General features: G+C 38.7%; 1 protein-coding gene across 1 annotated transcript in view; it reads left to right on the plus strand.

The window, feature by feature from the left end:
* Positions 1–22,901, plus strand: part of RECQL (RecQ like helicase) — a 47,466-nt gene that overhangs the window by 244 nt on the left and 24,321 nt on the right. Inside the window, exons 2-4 of the mRNA XM_077774567.1 lie at positions 5,250–5,293; positions 19,366–19,563; positions 20,665–20,844. Of these exons, the coding sequence (XP_077630693.1) occupies positions 5,278–5,293; positions 19,366–19,563; positions 20,665–20,844 (394 nt within the window). The 5' untranslated portion in view covers positions 5,250–5,277. The remainder of the gene's footprint in view (positions 1–5,249; positions 5,294–19,365; positions 19,564–20,664; positions 20,845–22,901) is intronic.

The raw sequence follows: 22,901 nt of genomic DNA on the forward strand, positions 1-22,901 counted from the left end.
CCTCCTTTTTCCTTTCTGAGGGGAGGCTGGTCTATAGCGGGTCACTTCCTTTCACCGATATATTGGAAGGAGAGAAACCAGAGTTAATCCTCGCGCATCTGTAATGGAACTCGCGCCTTTAGGGGCGCCTTGGACTTCCTACCCCTCTCTTTTTATCTCTAGCCTTTCCCATGCAAGAAGCTTGGTTACCATACGGCTGTTTATTGGCAACCACCATTTATTGATGAACAGCACGGTGGACGCATAAGCCCAGTGGAGGGTNGAGTGGTATTTACTCCAGTATCAATGACTGGCTGTGCCCCCGTGAAATATTTGCTGTGGGTGCTGTTAAGAGTTAACGGAAGTAAAACCAATGAATCACTGAAGTAGTAATTAAAGTTTGTTGTCCACCCACCAAAGAGACAGCTAGGGAACCAGGAGCACTCAAGCCAAAAAGGGAATGAGACTCTTGGGTATGTTGTTCTAAAGCGGCTTATGTAGTAAGAAGTCAGTGATTTTATGCTAAACAGTGATTCGAATATTTACATTTTTTTTAAGTGATAAGAGAATTGGTTAGTGGTTACCACGTATCAACCTTGGGAAACGGTTCGTTTTGTTTATGATTTCCGGAGGCATAAAAAAGAAATCATCTAGGTAAAGTTCGTCTTAACAAAATAAGGTCAATTGAGCTTTGTTTGACTAAAGTGATTTTGTCTGCTCAGGGAATTTTCAAGGCTGGTCTCCGTTTGTTTTTGATTTTAACATTTTCCCCCTTTTGGTTGTACTCTCAGTCGGATGAGAGTATGATCAACCAACATAATGTTTTCAGTTTCCACCATTGATGTACTCAGGCTGAAGAATCACATTTTTGCTGTTGTCATTAGTTGAGTCATTAGGCTAAGGGCCAGGTGGTCACCATCTTCATCATTTATGTGGTTATTGTTGATTTCATCCAGTTGTCTGATCTGATGGATACGTTTTGGTCTGTGAGTGGTTGCAGGCAGGCATTTAAAACCTTTGAAAGTATGCAGCACATTAGCGGTAAATGTGATTTAAGGAGAACAATAGCCATAGATTGAAAAATTCCGCAGAGCAGATTCCCAGGTGCCAAGATTTAACCAAGTAAATAGATCAAATGGATTTCAGTTTTTTAAAGGTATTTACATAGTCATAAGATGATGTATTAACAGTTGTATCATTGTGATGACTCAGGACTGGGTGAAGGTAAGGTGGTTTTATTTCAGGTGGCAGTGTTGCAGGTGAACTTGCACCTAAATTAGGCCTCTATGGTGTGAGCAATCAAGTAATTTAAAGAGAGGCATTTCTGTGGAAGCAAAAGAAAAATAAAAGTTAATATTTTAAGAAGGTTATAAATTCAGTATCTGAGTTTGGAGAGGAACCAGTTGAGAAAATTTCTAGATGTTGGGTTCAAATGATCTTTAGATGGATGAGGGCAAGAGTGACAACCTGACACATTTTCCTGGTTTGCAGTTTGAATGTCTCTGGTGATCTTGCTGAGTGACCACATACTAACAGGTACCTTGTCTTACTCACATGAGCTGTTTTGATGGTCTTTGAAGTTTATTTTATAGAATAGTTTTTAATGTGGCAAAGGACATAGTTATTAATAGACCCAAGTATCTATTGTCTGTCTGTAAAAATTAAAAAGACAAAAGTTGGGGTGATTCCAATGAATCCTAGGATACTAAAGCCTAAGAGACTCTTTTGAGACTGTCTGAGCAAGCCAGGGTAAAAACAATGTTGGCAGGTGCCAATGGAAAGAATATAGTGATTTCTCACAAATAAAAGGATGGTTGCCATAGCTTGAATTTATTGAAAGGATTTTTCTGGAAGATGAGGAACTAAATTTAGGTTACCTTGTAGCAGATGATAGAAATGGAACTAAAAATTAAACATAAATAAGAGCCTTGCATAGTAGTGCCAGGGAGGTGCTTAAGAACCATTCACTTGGAGGTAGATTTGAGGCAATGTAGTAGTACTGAGGCGCTGCCATGACAGGAACCCATTCAGAGAGCGAACTTAAATGGGTTTAAATGGCATTTCCAAAACAGTGATTGGCAGAAGTCAGTTTTAGTTGGCACCCATATGTGATAAAAAGTATATTGAATGACACAGTTACAAATATTTCCTTTTTAACTTTCTTTAGTTCTTATTAGCTTCAGGGAAAAGTTACTAGTTGAGGTTGTATGTCGTTAGTAATTCTCTTGTATCTACTAAATTACTTATTTTAACAAAAAGAGCAGTTTCCAAGCTCCATATTGCAGAGGCAGAAATATCATTGGTTTATGTTTATTAAAATTATAGGTGTGGTTACTTTCTATTTCCAGCAAGTGACAGTTTGCTTTGTTTTGTGTTTATTTTTCACTTCTGGTAGTGATGTATAATTTTATTTCAGTAAAAGTTTAAGTAAAGTTAGTTTCCTTAAGTATTAGTAATATAACAATACTGTACTGAAAAAAAGAATAGCCTAAAGTAGATAAATTTATGTTCAGCATTTAATGATTCAATATATTATCACATTTGTAAATGATTTAGATACTCAACAAATATTCATTATTTAGTTTAACTTGGTGTAAACGTTTCTGTTATTTACATTTATTTAAATTATTTTTACAATTATTCTTGGATTAAACATTAAACAGCTAACCATCATACTAAGTTGTTTTTCTTATCAACAAATTTTGAAGACCTTGCTTTTATTTTTTTTAATGTTTTATTTTATTTTTGAGAGAGCGCAGATAGGGGAAGGGCAGGTAGAGGGGAACAGAGGATCTGAATGAAGCAGGCTCTGTGCTGATAGCAGTGAACCTGATGTGGGGCTCAAACTGATGAAACATGAGATTTTGACCCAAGCGGAAGTTATATGCTCAACCAACTGAGCCACCCGGTCACATAGCCATGCTTGTTTTTATGAAGTCAGTAAACTTAAACTAGGTTTTACATATCAAAAGTTGTATCAGATCATGTGAACTTGAAAAACATTTGAGCTTGTTTTTATATTTCTGGCGGTTTCAAGAGTACTTAGTTTATAAGTGCTTATTTTTCTTTAAGCCAGTTAAATAGAGCTCTGTACAAATTAGTTCTGGCAATACTATCTGGAATTAGAAAAATATTACACATCTATAACATGCATACATAGACATACAGACAGAGGCAAACAGATCTTGCAAGGTTTTGTTTAAAAAAATTTAGCCATGGGGCCCCTCAGTGGCTCAGTTGGTTAAGCGGCTGGCTTCAGCTCAGGTCATCATCTCACAGTTTGTGGGTTCGAACCCGATGTCAGGCTCTGCGCTGACTGCCCAGAGCCTGGAACCTGCTTTGGATTCTGCGTCTACCTCTCTTTCTGCCCCTCACCCACTCATGCTCTTATCTCTTTCAACAATAAATAAACATTAAAAAAAAAAAAGTTTAGCCATGAGCTGATAGTCATAATAATGCAAAAATCACTCGTTTATAAAAAAACAGTTGGATCCAAAATGTGTTTCTGGCAGATGGACTAAGTTGAGGTTTCCTGCTCATATGGAAAGTTTTTTCCCCCCAGTAACTTTTGTTTGTTTGTTTGCATGATGTAAAGATCTTTTAGAGTTATTTTTGCAGTCATTTTGTCTTTTGGAAGTTTCTGTTTACCAAGAAATGCATTCCATTCTCTCTGAGAGATTTGAAATCCTCTCTTGTCAAAGGCACAGCTTAAGATCCACTTCTCTTAAGTTAAAGTTGCCCTCCAGTGGCCACTACAATTCTATAAGTTCACTCATTTTTCCAAAAAGGCACAAAATCCTGGTCCATAGACGAAGTGGAACACGTCTTTACCTTTAGATTTCCTAAGAGTTCTTAGAGATGAGGAGCCCGGTTTAGCTCTTCTAAAACACAAGGAACCATATGTTTCCCTTCCCTAGTCCTTTTGGAGTAGAATAGGATGATTTATCTAGAAGCTTCAACAAATAAAATACCGGTATGCAAATTAAAGTCAGCTCAAAATGGAGAGACCGGAGCTCAGACATAAGAGAGACTTAACTTCAAACTCTAGGGTCAGTGAGAAAGCAGTGAACTCACTGGACTCTGTGGGTTCCATCACCATAAGGGCCTCAGAGTTGAGGAGGAAGGGAGTGGGGGGATATCTTCTTTGGATCTCATTAAAAAAAATTTTTTTTTTAATCTTTATTTTTGAGAGAGAGAGAGAGAGAGAGACAGAGGGCAAGTTGGGGAGGGACAGAGAGAGAGAGAGAGTGAGAGGAAGACACAGAATCTGAAAAATGCTCCAGGCTTTGAGTTGTCAGCACAGAGCCTGATATGGGATTCAAACTCGGGAACAGCAAGATCATTACCTGAACCGAAGTCAGACACTCAAACGACTGAGCCACCCAGGTGCCCCATTTGGATCCCATTTTTATACCACAAACTGTCAAAAGTTTAGAAATACCAGAGGTAAAACCAGTGAATCATTGAAGTGGTAATTAGTAAGAATTTATTGTGCACCCACCAAAAAGACACACTGCAAACCAGGAGCATTCAAACCAAAACATGGAAGGAAGCTCAGAGGTATACTGTTAGAAATTGGTTTATATCGTAAGACATTCCTGCTCTCAAGCCTCCTCTCCTACTTGTTCATATGTATGTACTCCTAAATTTTAGTCATTCATTGGTATTTAGAGTTTCTTAAGTACATACCGTTTGTTTCCCCCACTTCTGATCATTTCATGTTTACTCCTGAAATCTAATCCCTTCATGGAATACCGGTTCCTCTTTTAAGATTGAACCTAAATTGTAACTCTTTAAAGCCAATATTCAATAAAATGTTGAATGATTAATTTGAGTATTTACGTGGATGGATTTTACCCAATCTGAGATATTTGAATCTGTTATTTATAAGATAGGTTTTACCATCCCAAGTTTATACATAAGAGGTAAAGAGGAGCAGGTTCTTTTTAACTTTGCTAAGATTATACACTAATGTATTGCTAAACCTGTTTAGCCTCAAAGCATTGTTCTTTTTTGCTAATCACTTTGTGTGTGGTGTTTAAGTGTCATTGATGTTATACTTGTTTATGTGATTTTGGACACTTCTCTGAAATCTAGAGAATTCGCTATAAAAAATAAGTGTGGGAATAACTGTGTAGTCCTTATTTTTAAAGTCACTAGGATATATAATGTACTTTCCGACATTTTTCATGCTTGTGATAAATTATTGGGTAGGCATTATCAATACTATGGTTTAAAAAATATTGCTGTGATTTTTCTTTCATTTTTAGGAGTTTGGATCTCCAGTTCAATTTTAGAATGGCAGCCATTTCAGGTTAGTGGAAATTATTACATTTTATCGTATATTCTGTTTTGTTTCCAACTGCATGTTCTTTGAAAAAAATTGTTTTACTTTGTATTTTCACTTTTGATGTGAACCTTAAACTGCTCTAAGAGGAGAAGCTTAATAAAAATAATACATTATAAAAATATTTGTTTTAAAAATTCTGATTTTTATGTTGTGGGTTTTTTTATCATTTTATTTAATGTTTTATTTCTTTCTGAGAGAGAGATAGCATGAGCAGGGGAGGGTCAGAGAGAGAGGGAGACACAGAATCTGAAACAAGCTCCAAGCTCTAAGCTGGCTGTCAGCACAGAGCCTGATGCGGGGCTCGAACCCACGAACCGTGAGATCACGACCTGAGCTGAAGTCGACGGTTAACCGACTGAGCCACCAGGCGCCACATTGGGTTTTTTTTTTTAATTGTGGCAAAACATACATACCAAAATGTACCATTTTAACTAATTTTAAGTATATAGTTCAATGGCAGCAATTCACAATATTGTGTATCCATCACCAATATCCATCTCCAGAACTTTTTCATCATTTCAGACTGAAGTTCTGTACCCATTGTACAATAATGCCTTCTTACTCCCTTTCCCCCAGTTACTGATAACACTACTCGTACTCTGTATGAATTTGACTACTCTAGGTACCTCATAAAAATGGACTCAAATAGGGGCGCCTGGGTGGCTCAGTCGGTTAAGCGTCCGACTTTCGCTTAGGTCATGATCTCGCGGTTCGTGGGTTCGGGCCCCGCGTCGGGCTCTGTGCTGACTGCCAGCTCAGAGCCTGGAGCCTGTTTCAGTCTGTGACTCCCTCTCTCTCTGACCCTCCCCTGCTCACGCTGTCTCTCTCTCTCTCTCTCTCCTAGAAATAAATAAAACATTAAAAAAAAAAATGGACTCAAATATTTGTCCTTTTGTTTCTGGCTTGTTTCCCTTAGCATAATGTCTTTGAGCTTCATCCATTTTGTAATATGTATCTTTTTAAGGTTAAATAACACTGCATTGTCTGTATATACCACCTTTTGTTTATCAGTTTGTCAGTGGACATCTGGGTAGTTTCAACTTACAGCAATTGTGAATAATGCTGCTATGAACATTTAAATACAAATGTGTTTGAGTCTGTTTTCTGTTCTTTTGGGTATTTATACTTACGAGGTAGAGCTGCTGAATCACGTGCTATTTCTTACATTTAATTTTTCTGGAACTGCTTTATTTTTCTTCATACTCCCTGTTCCATTTTACATTCCCACCAGCAGTACATAAGGGTTTCAAGGAATGATATGTTTTTTGATAGAATTATAGGAACCTAAGGAATCACAAAGTAGAAAATATCAATCACTCCAAATCCCACTACTCAAATTAATACTGTAATATATGGATGCATTATTTTTCAACAAATTTTTAGTTTGCAAAGAGTTTTTATTATTTTTTAATGAAGTATAATTAACATATAATGTTATGTTGGTTTCAGGAGTACAACATATTCCCCAGTTCTGTCTATTAATCAGTGCTTACCATGATAAGTGTAGTCACTATTTGTTACCATAAATTATTGTAATATTATTGATTATACTACCTAGGCTGTACTTTTCATTTCTGTGACTTATTTTATAATTGGAAGTTGGTACCTTTTAATCCCTTCCACCTATTTCATTATTTTCTCTACCTACCTCCCCTCTGCCAACCACCAATTTGTTTTCTGTATTTAAGAGTTTGGTTTTTTTTTCTTAAACATTCCTCATGTAAGTGAAATCATCTGGTCTTTGTCTTTTTCTGACTTATTTTATTTAGCCTAATCCTTCTTAGGTCCATCCATCTTGTTTCAAATAGCAAGCTCTCATTCTTTTCTATGGCTGGGTAATATTCCATTGCATATATACACCATATATTCTTTATCCATTTGTCTATCAGTGGACACTTGGGTTGCTTCCATATCTTGGCTATTGTAAATAATGCTGTGGTGAACATAGGGGTGCGTATATCTTTTTAATTAGTATTTTCATTTTCTTTGGGTAAATACCCAGAAGGAGAATTGCTAGATTATATGGTATTTCTACTTTTAATCTTTAGAGTAACCTCCATACTGTTTTTTTTACATATGCGTGAAAGATCTTTTTTCTCCACATACTTATCAATACTTGCTCTTTCTTGTGTTTTTGATAGTAGCCATTTGGACTGGTATGAGGTGATATCCCATTGTGGTTTTGATTTGCATTTCCCTTATGGTTAGTGATGCTGAACATCTTTTCATGTGTCTGTTTGCCATCTCTGTCTTCTTTGGAAAAATATCTATTCACGTATTCTGCCTAATTTTTAATTGGATTCTTTTGGGCTTTTTTGGTGTTGTTTTGTAAGTTCTTAATGTATTTTGGATGTTAATCCCTTATTAGATATATCATTTGCACATCTCTTCTATCATTCACTATGTTGCCATTTTGTTTTGTTGATGGTTTCCTTTGCTGTGCAAAAGCATTTTATTTTGATGTAGTCCCAATAGTTTATATTTGCATTTTTTTTCCTTGCTTGCGAAGACCTATCCTTAGATAATGTTGCTAAGGGCAGTGTCTAAGAAATTACTGCCTGTGTTTTCTTTTGGGAGTTTTATGGTATCAGATCTCACATTTAGGTCTTCATTCCATTTTGAGTTTGTTTTTGTGTATTATGTAAGAAAATGATCCAATTTCATTCTTTTGCATGTAGCCACCCAATTTTCTCAACACAATTTATTAAAAAGACTATCTCTCCCCATTATATAGCTTCCGTTGCCATAGATTAATTGACCGTGTAGGTGTAGGTTTATTTCTGGGCTTTCTTGTCCTGCTAATCTTTGTGCTTGTTTTTGTGACAGTAGCATACTGTTTTGATTACTACAGTTGCGTAGTATATCTTGAAGTCTGAGATTGTCCAACTTTGTTCTTATTTCTGAAGATTGCTTTGGCTATTTGGGGTCTTTTGTGGTCCCATAATTTTAGAATTATTCTAGTTCTGTGAAAAATATATTGGAATTTTGGTAGAAATTGCACTGCATCTGTAGGTTGCTTCGGGTGTTATGAACATTTTAACAATGTTAATTCTTCCAGTCTGTGACCAGAGAATATCTTTCTATTTACTTGTGTTTTCTTCAATTTCTTTTAGTGGTGTCCTCTAGTTTTCAGTGTATATAGGTCTTTAATCTTTATGGTTAAGTTTATTCCTGGGCATTTTATTCTTTTTGTGCAGTTGTAAATTTCTCTTCCTGCTACTTTATTATTAGAGTATAGAAATCCAACAGATTTCTATATATTAATTTTGTATCTTGCAACTTTACTGAGTTTGTCAGTTCTAGTAGTGTTTTGGTGGAGTCTTTAGGGATTTCTAATAGTGTCATGTCACCAGCAAATAGTAAAAGTTTAACTTACTCTTTACTAATCTGAATGCCTTTATGTAGGTTTTTAAATTGTCTGCTTGCTATTTCTGGGACTTTCAGTACTATGTTGAATGAAAGTGGTGAGAGTGGACATCTTGCCTTTTCTGATATTAGAGGAAGAGCTCTCAGTTTTTCACCATTTGAGTATGTTAGTTGTGGGTTTATATTATATGGCCTTTGTTATGTTGATGTATATTCTCTCTAAACTCACCTTTGTTGAGAGTTTTTATCATGAGTGATGTTGAATTTTGTGAAATGCTTTTTCTGCATCTATTGAGATGGTCATATGATTTATATCCTTCATTTTGGTGTATCACATTGATTGATTTGTGAATATTGAATCCTCCTTTCATCCCCAGAATAAGTCCCGCTTGAATGGTCTTTTTAAAGTATTGTTGAATGTGCTTTGGTAATATTTTATTCAGGACTTTTGCGTCTGTGTTTATCACAAGGATATTGTTTTGTAGTTTTCTTTTTTGTAGTGTCTTTGTGTGGCTTTCGTATGAAGATAATGCCAGTCTTGTGGAATGTATTTGGAAGTTTTATTTCCTCATTTGTTTTTTGGAATAGTTTGAGGAGATAGTTTAATAGTTTAAATGCTTGTTAGAATTCACTTGTGAATCTATCTGGTCTTAGACTTTCCTTTGTTGGTATTTCTTTGATTACTGATTTAATTATGTTGCCTGTCATTGGTCTGTTTCTATTCCTGATCAGTTTTAGAAGGTTGTAAGTGTCTAGCAATTTATCCATTTCTTCTAGTTGGTTTTATTTTTTAGCATATAATGTTTCATTGTAGCCTATTATGTAATCTTTTCTATTTCTGTGGTGTCAGTTGTTACTTATTTTGGATTTCTGATTTTATTTATTTGGTTTTCTCTTTCCCTTTTTGTTTAATATTTATTTGTTTATTTATTTATTGGTGTTTATTTTTGAGGGAGAGAGAGTCTGAGCAGGGAAGGGACAGAGAAGAGAGGGAGACACAGAATCCAAAGTAGGCTCTGGGCTCCAAGCTGTTCCCCATGTGTAAGTTTTGCTTCTCTCTTGATACTTTTAAAACTCTCTTAATCTTTAATGCTTGCTGTTGTAATTATTGTGTCTTGATATGGCCCTCCTTGGCTTCATCTTGTTAAGGGCTCTTAGTACTTCCTGAACCTAAATGTCTGTTTCCTTCTGCAGGTTAGGGAAGTTTTTAGCTATTATTTCTTGAGATAAGTTTTCTGCCCCTTTTTCTTTCTCTTCTGCTTATGAGACCACTATAAATGCCAATGTTATTATGCTTGAGGTTATTGCCGAAGTCCCTTAACCTATCCTCTGATGTGTTGATTCATTCTACTATATTTTTTTATTTCAGTTATTCTATTCACTTCTAATTGGTTCCTTTTTATATTTTATATCTCTTGGTTGAAGTTTTCATTGAATTCATCCACTCTTTTTTCCAGTCAGTGAGCATCTTTATGACCATTACTTTGAACTTTTCATTAGGTAGATTTGCCATATCCATCATTTAGTCTTCTGAGGTTTTGTCTTCTTTTGGGAACATATGCCTCTTTCTCATGTTTTTTGACCTTCTCTCTTTGTTTCTATGAATTAGGCAGAACAGCTACTTCTCCTAACCTTGAAGGAATGGTCTTGTGTATATACACTTGTCCCCTGTGCAGACTCTGCGTACCTAGTGACATTTTGGCTGGCTGGGGCTTTGCCTGGCATGGGCCAGGGGTTCTGGGGCACTCTTTGCTGATGCTGCTTTGGTGGGATGGCAGAGCTGAAGTAGGTGTTGGCTAGGGCAGCACAGATGGGAGCAGGGTGTACAGACGGTGCCCTGGCCGGAGAGCTGAAGCTGAAGTGTGTGCACGCCAGGGTGTCCCAGTGTGCTTAGCATAAGGGGCATCTGAATGGTGTGGCTGGAGCTGAGGTGGACATGAGTTGGTTGTGGTGGGGCATCTGTGCACAGTGGCATCCTGGTGGGGCTTCTGGAACAGAGGCAGGGTGTGGGAAGGGGGGGTCCCAGGACACTCCATGTAGGGGGTGCCTTGGCATGGTGGCTGTAGCCAGGGTGTGTGCAAGCCATTGGTTCCTGTGGCACATTGTGCATGTGGTGCCCTTGCAGGGTAGCTGGAGTGGAAGAGATTATGAGCCAGGAGGTCCTGGAGTGCCATGCACTGTGGTGTCCTAGCATGTCATCTGGAGCCAGTATGGTACAGGTTTGGATTGTTCCAGAGTGCTTTGGGCCTGTGTCACTTTGGCAGGTTGGCTGTAGCTGTGGTGAGCGCTGACCGAGGGTGTCCTAGCATGCATGGTACCATGGCTGCTCTTGTAGGTTGGCTTGGGATGCTGTGGGCTAGAGGACGAGGGCTCACTGAGGCAGTAGGCCAGTTAGAGTGCCTAGACCATGCTCCCATCCGTGTAATCAAGGTGGAAAGTAATGTCAACTCTCCACTCAACCAGCCCCTCCAATCCAGAGAGATTTCCAGCAGCTTCCCTGCCATTTGGTCCAGTTCTAGGGCTGGATCCTATTCCATTTGTTCTGTTAAACTGTGGCTCTTTTTTTGTCTGTGTCCCAGGGGGTCCAGGGCAAGTATGGGTGGGACTCACTGATGCGGCAGGCCAGCTATCACATCTGGAACCTGCTTCCATCTGTGCTGTCAAGGTGGACACGGGGAACATTAACCATGGTCCTTGCCAGTGTCTCAGATCTGGAGAGAGTTCTAGGAGCTGCCCCACCATTTGGTAGTGTTCTAAGGCTGGTTCCTTTATATTCTAATTTCCCTTTCAAATGGTGGCTCTCTTACTGTGTCCCAGGGCAGATGAATCTGCTTACCGCCCTTCAATAGTATTCCTTCCCATTGTAGTTTGCAGCAAAGAGACTGGGAATTTTCTTTGTTGTAGTGTGTCTCTCTCTTGCTGTTTTTCATGTGATCTTTCTTTTGTTGTGCAGATGCTGTTCAATCTGCTCACAGTTCTTCAGAAGGAACTGCTCTGTTAATAGGTGTAGATTCATTGTGTCTGTGGAGGAGATGAGTTCGGGGTCTTCCTATGTTGGCATCTTGGATCAGGAGCTCTCTGTCAGGGTTTGATCAGAGAAGCAGAGGCACCATGAATGATACAAGGGATTTAACCTTATGTGATTATGTGATTAAGTGGTCAAGCTCTTCCCTGGTGTATGTCACCTGTGTGTCTGGCCCTGGGCCTGAAGTCCACGTGAGTGTACAGTGAGGGTGCAGAAGCAAACTGCAACCTGTGACAGTGAATCGTGTTTCTTAGCAAAACCTGTATTAGTCTCAGGGCCTCAGCCTCCAACTTGGATGATGCAGGAGTGGGTGTACTTGAACATGGACTGGCATACTGCTTGGCACAGAAGCTGAAGGAGAACCGGCAACATCTGGGCAAGCTGCAGACTTTCTTTTCCTGAGGAGGTCTAGCAGCAGCTAGAGTTTTGGGCCGGGCACTGCCCTATGCCAGTGAGGTCATCAGTCCTGGCCTTAACCTTTTCACATATGGAAAACAAGGGCACTGTTTCACTTCTGCCTTCCATATCTCTGGCTGCCCAGGGAAACACAACTGTCTCTTGTACAACCAAAGATAAACTCTTCCTCTCCCCAGAAAAGCGCACAGGTTCTTGTTATTCATCTTGGGATGATGCTCATTCCTCTTCTTGCTGAATCACATCCTCGTTGTAAATGGCAAGATTTCATTTTTTAGATGGCTGAGTAATATTCCAGTGTGTGTGTGTTTGTGTGTGTGTATACACACACATGCCACATCTTTATCCATTCATCAGTCATTGATGGACATTTGGGCTCTTTCCACTGTTTGGCTATTGTTGATAATGCTGTTATAAACATTGGGTTGCATGTCCCCAATGTTTTGAATCAGTATTTTTGTATCCTTTGGGTAAATACCTAGTAATGCAATTGCTGGGTTATAGGGTAGTTCTTGAGGATCCTCCATACTATTCTCCAGAGTGGCTCCATGAGTTTGCAATCCCACCAACAGAATCAACTTCCATTTAAATGGAACCACTGCATTTTTCCTCTGGTAGAAGCATTCCTTCCTTGATAAGACCTCTACACCAGCAAAGTTCAAAGTTTCAGGGATAGGAAGCAAACATTTCACTAGTGGATCACTAGGAGGTAATTGTAAGAGGAGCCACTCCCATTTCCATCCTGATCCCTAGGCCCAAGAATCCTATCTATGAGACAAACAGCATTATTCACTGTTTTGGTAGGTAAGGGCAGTTATGCTGGCTTCTACTTGGTGTTTCCTAAGAGGGGACCAATATATGTAATTGGCCTGTTGCTGAATATATTCTGATAATATGATCTGGAACTGGAAAAATAACCATAGAATGGGTTAGAGGATTTCCTGAGCCCACTGTATGATGGAATTGAACAAAACTGCATTGATCATATAACTTGCATAAGTCCAGTCCCTGTTTTGACTGGTGGATCGCCATGGCATTTTAGTCTTCCAGGAACTGTGAGTTCAGAGTTAATGTCCAGTAATTTATGAGAAGTTATTTTCTTTCCCCAGTACATAATTACTCTGATAAGTTTCTCTGGAGAACACTAGTGAGAAGATTTACTATGTACATTTTTAGTTGTGTCTTTTCTCAAAGGGCCCCAGCCTCTACTTTATTCAGGGGATTCTGAGTCCATAAATTGGTTCATTTCTGGGAACTGGTTGAAGGACTTTGACTTTATAGTGATTGAAGTCAAACTTAGTTTACCAGAATCAGGACTTTGCATTCTGTATATTCAAATCAAGTGATCCATTTCAAGTACATCAAGATCAAGTAGCCAATGACAGAGTTACCTGTGTATCAGATATTTCTGATTACTACTTCTCCTCTGTTGCCTGTTATAGCAACCGTGTATACCTTTTCTTTGGTCATGAACTGAATTGCCCATTTAGCCCTCGTACCTTGGAATCCATTACTCTCATTGATTCTGTTGATCTGGTTTAAAGGTAGTACTTCCCTCACTGTCATTCCTAGCTTACAGAGAACAGTCACTATGAGCTCTTCAGGGATGGTGAGTAGCAATCTCATTTCCTGAAGCCTCTGGATCCCCACCTTTAGTGTACACCCAGAAAGTTCTAGCCTTTCAGTATCATTGGGTTCTATACCTGTGTCATTCTATCTCTGCCTTCTGATAATTCATCTTTGGAGCCAGGTTTCTGGCAACCAACTAAGTAAATTACTAGAGCCACTCCTGGCCACTATACTTACTGCACTAAACCAGAATTTCATATTCCTTATCCGTAAATTTAGCTTCATTTAATATTTTATTGACTCTGATTTATATCCTTATGATCAGTTCCCCCACAGATTCCCAGCATATTTTTGGTGATATAGGCATACCTCAAGGATCTTACGGATTTGTTCCCAACCACTGCAATAAATAAATAAGCAAGCCAATATACTGTTCTCTATTAAGTGTGCAATAGCATGTCAAACAACGTGTTCATTCCTTAATTAAAAATACTTGATTGCTGAAAAATCCTAGCTATCATCTGAGCTTTCAGTGAATGTAATGTGATATTGATGGCTCCAACAACGCTGAAGTTTGCTGCATTAACAGAGTCTTCCTTTCGTGAATGATTTCTCTGTACGGGTGATAGCATGTTACCCACAGTGGAACATCTTTCCAAATTAGAGTCCATCCTTTCAAAACCTGCTGCTGCTCTATCAACTAAGTTTATGTAATGTTCTAAGTCCTGTGTTGTCCTTTCAGCCATCTTCATAGCATCTCCACTGGGAGTAGATTCCTTCTCAAGAAACCACTTTCTTCGCTCATTAACTTCTGTTAAAGTTTTATCATGAGATGATAGCAATTCAGTCACATCTTCAGGCTTCACTTTTTCAAATTTTATTTATTTATTTTGAGAGAGAGAAAGAATGAGCAAGGGAGGGGCAGAGAGTGAGGGAGAGAGAATCCCAAGCAGGCTCCACAACTGTCAGCACAGAGCCCAGTGCAGGGTTTGAGCTCATGAACCATGAGATTATGACCTGAGCCGAAACCAAGAGATGGATGCTTAACAGAGCCACCCAGGTACCCCAGGCTCCACTTCTAATTCTAGTTCTCTTGCTATTCCCTCCTCATCTGCAGTGACTTACTCCCCTGAAATCTTGAACCCTCTAAGTCATCCATGAGGATTGGAATCAACTGCTTCCAAACTCATATTAATGTTGATTATTTTGACATCTTCCCATGGATCATGAATTTTGTGAATGGCATCTAGAGTGATGAATCCTTTCCAGAGGTTTTCAATTGATTTTACCCAAACGCATCAGAGCAATCCCTATCTGTGCCAGCTGTAGCCTTATGAAATGTAAATGACCCATGGATTACAGATGGAAGTTGTATTATCAGGCATGAAAACAAGATGAATCACTTTGAACATCTCCATCAGAGCTCTTGGGTGACCAGTGCATTGTCAATGAAAGAAATCTTTTTTCTGAGCACTAGGGCTCAACAGTACTCAGTAACCATGTTATAAACAGATATGCTATCATGGGGCAAAGTAGATTTAGAATAATTCTTCTTGAACCTATGATTTTTTTGGAATTATAAATGACCATTCACTTCAACTTAAAGTTACCTGCTGCTATAGAGCCTACCAAGAGAGACAGTCTATTCTTAGAAGATTTGTAGCCAGGCATTGACTTCTCCTCTCTAACTACCTATGAAAGTCCTACACATGGCATCTTCCAGTAGAAGGCTACGATAAAAATCTGTTGTTTCTTGTGGCCACCTTAATTAACTATTTTAGCTTGATCTTCTGGATAACTTGGTGCTTCTACATCAACACTTGCTGCTTAACTTACAGTTTTGTTATGGAGATTAAACCTAATGAACCAACTTTGACTGGTGGCAAACTTTTCTGCACCTTCCTCACCTTTCTGACCCTTCCTAGAATTTTAGTATACATGCTGTCCAAGTGAGCACTCAGCCTTCATAGAATTGAAGAGAGTTAGGGCCTTGCTCTGGATTAGGCTTTGGTTTAGGGGAATGTTGTGGCTGGTGTGATCTTCTATTCAGACTACTAAACCTCTCCATATCAGCATTAAGGCTATTTTGCTTTCTTACCTTTCATATGTTTACTGCAATAGTACTTTGAATTTCCTTCCAGAACTTTTCCCTTCCGTTCACAACTCAGCTAACTGGCTCAAAAGGTCTAACTTTCAGCCTGTCATGGCTTTTGACGTTATGCTTAATCACTTCTTTTCTTTTCTCTTCTTTTCTTTTCTTTTCAAGTTAGAGACAGACAGCTCTTCCCTTCACTTGAATAGTTAGAGGCCATTGTAGGGTAACTAACTAGTCTAATTTCAGTATAGTTGTGTCTCGGGGAATAGGGAAGCCTATGGAAGAGAGACTGGGGAATGGAGCAATCAGAACACATACCCCTTTTATTAAGTTTGCTGTCCTATATGGGCATAGTTTGTGGTTCCCCAAAGCAATTACAGTAGTAATATCAAAGATCACTGGTCACAGATTACCATAACACATGTAATAGTAATGAAAAAGTTTCACATATTGCAAGAATTACCAAAATGTTACATAGAGACATGAAGTGAGCAGAGATTGCTAGAAGAACACAGACTAGCTTAGCACAGGTTGCCACAAACTTTGATTTTCTTAAAAACTCAGTATCTGCAAAATGCAGTAAAGCAAAGCACAATAAAATGAGGAATGCTTATATATATTGACAAGTGCAACTCGTTTCATGTCTTTTCATGAAACTTTTGTACCTCATTCTCTAGGCTTCCTAGGGCTTGTAGCACTGAGAGGTGGCAGGGAAGATGCTTAGGGGGATTAGGAATCCCTTGCAAGTCAACTGCCTCAGAAAGGAACCATTACAGGCATTCAGACAAGAAGAGGCTGTTTGAGAAAGAGGAGGAAGGGAAAGAGAGATCTGGCAGAATTTAGTAGTTTAAGGTCACCATCTGCCCAGATGTTCCCTTCCCAATTGCGGAGTCTCACTTCTCCTTACTTTAAAATAAGAGCTCATGCAAGGCTGGGAATTCAATTTACATTGTAATTCAGCCACTAGCAGAATGTTGGTATTCAGTAAGTAATCTTGGCCCAGTACCTGTAGGAGATAAGGGGTTCTTTTGGGACAATCATAGAGACTTTGAACTTCCTTTATCCAGATCCTACTTTTCTCACAGGTTTTTCAGCATATTTAGGAGCAGCCAATCAACCCCATTATTCTCAAAAGAAATATTCTGTGACTGCAAACACTTGGTCATCCGGAGTTTTGCCTCTCCCAATACTTAATTACTGGTGTCCAGATTGTAATCTAAATAACTTTGTCTACTGCATGCCATGGGATAACAGTTGCACTGCAGACAAGGGTCATTAATGCCTTTAAATCTAATCAGGTCAGAGACTATTCTAGGTGGCATAGAAGCAATTTAGAGAATCTGCTTTTAAGTTTCTTTTCCTCTGGAACAACATATGGTGTTGGTTAGGGTTCACTCAGAGAAGCTGAATCATGAGTAATTTAAGGGATTTATTATAGGGATCAGTTTATGTACGGTCATGGGGTCTGGTTAAGCAGTCCATTGCTAGTCCTGAAGTCGGCAGTGCCAGCAGTAGGAACAGGAAGATGGAGATGGAGTGTGGGAAGGTAAAGATGAGCTCAAACCCATGAGGACAAAATGGAATCTGTCTGCCTCTCACTTGGACTCATGTTGGTTGTGTAACTGCCTCCGAGGCTCTGACTTCCAGGATGCTGGTGCGCTGTAGAAGAGCTAATACACTTGCCATAAAAAATTGCACAAGAAAGTGGCCAGGGATTCAGGGAAGCTGAAGAAGCTGTGTGCCAAGCTGCTGCCCCAAAGTGGTTCAGCAGGAGCTGGAGGAACTGGGTTCCGTTTTATGTCAGGAAGGTGAGGCAGCAGATCCATGACAATGTGAATGAGCCCCAGCAGCACCTGACATTATGCCAACCATCTGAATGTAAACCCGACTGCTGCCTTCCAGGTCTGAAGCAGAGTTCACTTGTGGCCAATCCTAACCCAGAATCATGCAGGGAAGACAGTTCTGATAGTTGGCATGATACAAAACCACCGTAACATCCTATTTTAAATCATAACCATGAGATTTCATCTTATGCACATTTTAGGCATTAAAGCTGGACACGGATGGACTAAAGCAGTCTGATGTTTTAGGAGGCACCAAGGACATCTTTAAAAATTTTTAATTTCTATTGGTATGGTGTCAAAAGGAATCTCACTTTGGCTTTAATACTCGGATGATTAGAATAATACATTAAGTCTGCTTTATAAATTGGTTATGATAGGATTATAATGTCAATTCCAGTAGCACACTCGAATTTTCTTTTAATTGTTACATAAGCTAGTTTATAATCACCAACTCCTTATCTTGCCAACATATGAACCAAAATACGTTTTTGTGAAATAATAGCTAAGTAGTTACAGGTTCAGTATCACTAATCATCAGGGAAATACAAATCAAGACCACAATGAGATACCACCTCACACCTGTCAGAATGGCTAAAATTAACAACTCAGGAAACAACAGTTGTTGGCGAGGATGTAGAGAAAGGGGAACCCTTTTGCACTGTTAATGGGAATGCAAACTGGTCCAGCCACTCTGGAAAACAGTATGGAGGTTCCTCAAAAAATAGAAAATAGAGCTACCCTATGACCAGCAATTGCACTACTAGGTGTTTATCCAAGGGGTACAAAAATGCTGATTCAAAGGAGCACAGCACCCCAACATTTATAGCAGCACTATCAACAATAGCCAGATCATGGAAAGAACCCAAATGTCCATTGACTGACGAATGGATAAAGATGTGGTATGTATATACAATAGAATATTACTCGGCAATCAAAAGAATGAAATCTTGCCATTTGCACCAATGTGGGTGGAACTAGAGTGTTTTATACTGAGATAAATAAGTCAGAGAAATACAAATTAGGATTTCATTCATATGTGGCATTTAGCAAAAGGGAAGGAAAAATAAGATAAAAACAGGGAGGCAAACCATAAGAGACTTTTGAATACACAGAATAAACTGAGAGTTACTGGAGGGGAGGTGGATGGGGCAACGAGGTAAATGGGTGATGAGCATTAAGGAGGGCACTTGTTGCAATGAGCACTGAGTTTTATATGTAAGTGATGAAGCACTAAATTCTACTCCTGAGACCATTATTGTACTATATGTTAACTAACTTGGATTTAAATTAAACAACAACAACAAAAAAGCTTCTATTTGCTTCAAAGTCTAGTCACTTTACCTAAATGACTTAGGAGATTGTTGAACCACTGCCCTACAACACAACAAAAATAATAATGATTATTTATTAAGTGTATAACTATGTGCCAGATATTATGTTAAAAACTTTCTATGTATTATCTCACTTAATTCTTAAAACAATACTATGAAAGCTAGATATTGTCCCCTTTTACAGATGGGGAAATTGATGCTTGGTTTAGTACTTAGCCAGAGCTAAGAGGAGGACCTAAAGTTTAACTCCAGTCTCTATGATTCCAACATACATGCTCTTAAACACCTTGCTGTACTATGTTTGTCTGTAATTTTGATGGGGAATATCCAAAAATCAACAGAGACACCTAAAATTATTTAATCATTGTATCTTTTTTTTTCCTTCCTCATAGCTCTAACTGAAGAATTGGAGTCTGTAACCAATGAGCTACATGCAGTAGACATTCAAATTCAGGAACTTCTGGAAAAGCAACAAGAGCTTATTCAGAAAAAGGACATCCTAACAAACCAAATAAAGCAGAATTTTGAAGATTCTGATGCTGGAGAAAGCAGTGAATGGGATTCTTCACCTGCTGCTTGGAATAAAGAAGGTTTGCTCTGTTTCTGTTTGCTAGTCTTGTTTCTGCTTGTTTACACGAGATTTAAATCATTGTTCCTGGATTAGTGCTTTCTCTGCACTTGGTGGGGAGACTGGCTGTTCCTTAAGTGCATGGGAAACCAGCAGGCAAACCATTCTCTGCCCATATTCTTTTTGAGTGAAGCTTTTATTATTCAGACTTTATTATTTTTTCCAAATGTGGTTCTGTTTTTAAAAAATTTTGATGTTTATTTTTGAGACAGAGACACAGTGCAAGTGGAGGAGGGATAGAGAAAGGAGAGGAGACCCAGAATCTGAAGCAGGCTCCAGGCTCTTGAGCTGTCAGCACAGAGCCCCACACAGGGCTCAGATGCACAAACCACGAGATCATGACCCAAGCCAAAATCAGATACTTAGCTGACTGACCCACCTAGGCGCCCCTCCAAATAGGATTCCAGCAGGATCAATCAATCCTTGGAAAAAGATTTTTTTACTAAATTTTTTAAGTGTTAACTAGAAAAAAATTCAAACTTCTTGCCAAAGTCTAGTTCATTTTCCTGACTTAGTGAACACCCTTCTTGATTCAAGATCTAGCCAACCCTCATGTTTATCAGGAACTATCACATTATAATGGAGCACTGGGGCTCTCACGCTGCAGTGCTTTTGTAGGCCTTGCTTTTCAGGGATTCGCTTCTAAACAAGGTATTTACATAAAAATTCCACGTAATTGTTTACTTGATGATATTTGAGATTTTTATGATACTGTGAATTCCTTGATCAGCACTCAGACTGGTTTTCAAATGCCTGATCAAGCACTTTCCTCTTCTGTGTAGGTTAATTCTCATTTGGCAAATGTTTTCATTTTTTCTGATAGACTGTTTCTTATGATGTATCATTAAATTTGTTTTTGCTTAAGCTTCATGAGTTAAATTAATCTCACAATTGTCGGTATAAAGGTTAAATTGTCAGTAATATTAAAACTTTTATATAAATTCTTTTTATATTCTTATATATCTGCTTTTCTCTAATATAAAAGCTACCATTTATGTTTGTATTGCATTTATAATCCTAAATAACTCTAATATATTTGGCTTATTCTTTTTTTTTGGTCTAGATTTTCCCTGGTCTGGTGAAGTTAAAGAGGTTCTGCAAAATGTCTTTAAACTGCAGAGGTTTAGACTGCTTCAGCTTGAAACTATTAATGTAACAATGTCCGGAAAGGACGTATTTCTTGTTATGCCTACAGGAGGTGGAAAGAGCTTATGCTACCAGTTACCAGCATTATGTTCCGATGGTATGTATTAATAAAGATTCATTTTAAGTGGAACAAAGGAATTTTTCTTTTAAGTCTTAAATAATTTCTAACCATACCTATGTAAAAATCAAGTGCATTTTTAATTTTATTTATCTTAACGTTAATAGACATTTTAAAAGGTTCACTTAAAGAGGGAATGTTAAAGACTTGGAGCAGAATTACTTCTTTTATATGGCTCTGAAAACATATAATTAAAAAACATGTTGTGGGAGAAAAAGTACTAGCAAAGGAATCTATAGACCTGAAATCTAGTCTCAGGCCTTTATTGAGTATTGGCTAGGGGTGTTAGCCTCTGGGAATAACAGTAGTGAGCAAAATGGGCAAAGTCCTCGTTTTCACAGAGCTCATAGTGTAAAGCAGTGCTTTTTCAAACTGTAATGTGTGTAAGAATTGCTGGTGACATGATTGACATGCAGATTCTGAGTTTGTGTGAGACCCAAGATCTCGCATTTCTAACAGGCTCCAAGTACTAGGTTGCTGTCTGGGGACTAGCAATGGTATAGAGCAGGTATCAGTAAACTTCCCCTTATAGAGGCAGTCAGTAAACATGATAGGTGTTGTTCACATGGCCTCTGTGGCAACTACTAAACTCTGCCATTATAGCACAAAAGCAGCCATAGACCGCATGTACACAAATGGATATGCCTGTATTCCATTAAACCTTTACTCAAACAAGCAGCTAGTCCTTAGTTTATTGACACTTGGTCTACAAAATAGAGGTAATTGCAGGCAATTTCCATAAAGGTTTTATGATAAAGTTTTTTATTTTTTTAATGTTTGTTTAATTTTGAGTGACAGAGACAGAGCACGAGCAGGGAAGGGGCAGAGGGAAAGGGAGACAGAATCCAAAGCAGGCTCCAGGCTCTGAGCTGTCAGCACAGAGCCCAGTGTGGGACTTGAACTCACAAACTGAGATCATTACCTGAGCTGAAATCAGACACTTAACCGACTGAGCCACCCAGGTGCCCTGTGATAAAGGTTTTAATAAGGAATTAAGTCAGTGCAAAGATCTGGTCTAGGGACTATCCAGAGAAGGCTGTCCTGAGGAAGTGACATTTGAGCTAAAAGCTGAAGGATAAGTACATAAAGATAGGACAGGAGAGGAAGGAAGAGCAGGGGAGCAGTATTTCTGAGAGTCTAAAAGTAAGAACATTCATGGTAGGGAGTATTCGTAATCTGGAACAATTTCAGTATGGCAGGCAGTGAGGGGCAAGACGTGTGGAAAGAGTCTTGAAAGATATTATAAAAACTTCCTTAGATTAGTGGGAAACCATTGAAGGGTTTTTATACAGGTAAGAGACTCACCAGAATTATGGTTTAGAAGATGGAGGAATTCCAGAAATAATTAGGAGGTAGATTCAGAAGGAATCTATTCATTGGGTGGGAGTAGGAGAAGGGATAGTCTAGAATGATGTCCACATTTCTAGGCTGGGACAAATGGTGAAGTTAGTCACTGAAATAGAGTACATTTAAAGAAAGAACTTAACATGGGAATGGAGAGAGAGGGAAAATGAGTTGAGGAAGTGGAGCTGGTGAACGGGACATTCTTTGGAAAGAATTGCTGTGAAGGGAAAAAGGGGGTCCTAAATTAGGTGTCCAGGGTTTTTTAAAGATAAGAGAGACTTGTGTCCATGCTTTAATGTAATGAGAAGATATCATTGATGAGGGAGAATGTGAAAATACAGCAGAGATGGGGCGCCTGGGTGGCTCAGTTGGTTAAGCGTCTGACTTCAGCTCAGGTCATGATCTCTGTGGTTCATGGGTTCGAGCCCTACGTCAGGCTCTGTGCTGACAGCTAGCTCAGAGCCTGGAGCCTGCTTCGGATTCTGTGTCTCCCTCTCTCTCCGACCCTCCCCTGCTCACTCTCTCTCTCTCTCTCTCTCAGAAATAAATAAAACATTTAAAATTTTTTTTAAAATATAGCAGAGAGACTATTTGAGATGGCAAAATCCCAGATAAAGTCTGAATCTGAGTATATTTTTAAATTGGTGTGCTCTCTGTCTCCAGTTATTTTAAGGAACAAACTACAGAAACAT

This window comes from Crocuta crocuta, unplaced genomic scaffold (assembly GCF_008692635.1).
Source record: "Crocuta crocuta isolate KB4526 unplaced genomic scaffold, BGI_CrCroc_1.0 scaffold176, whole genome shotgun sequence".
NCBI lineage: Eukaryota > Metazoa > Chordata > Mammalia > Carnivora > Hyaenidae > Crocuta > Crocuta crocuta.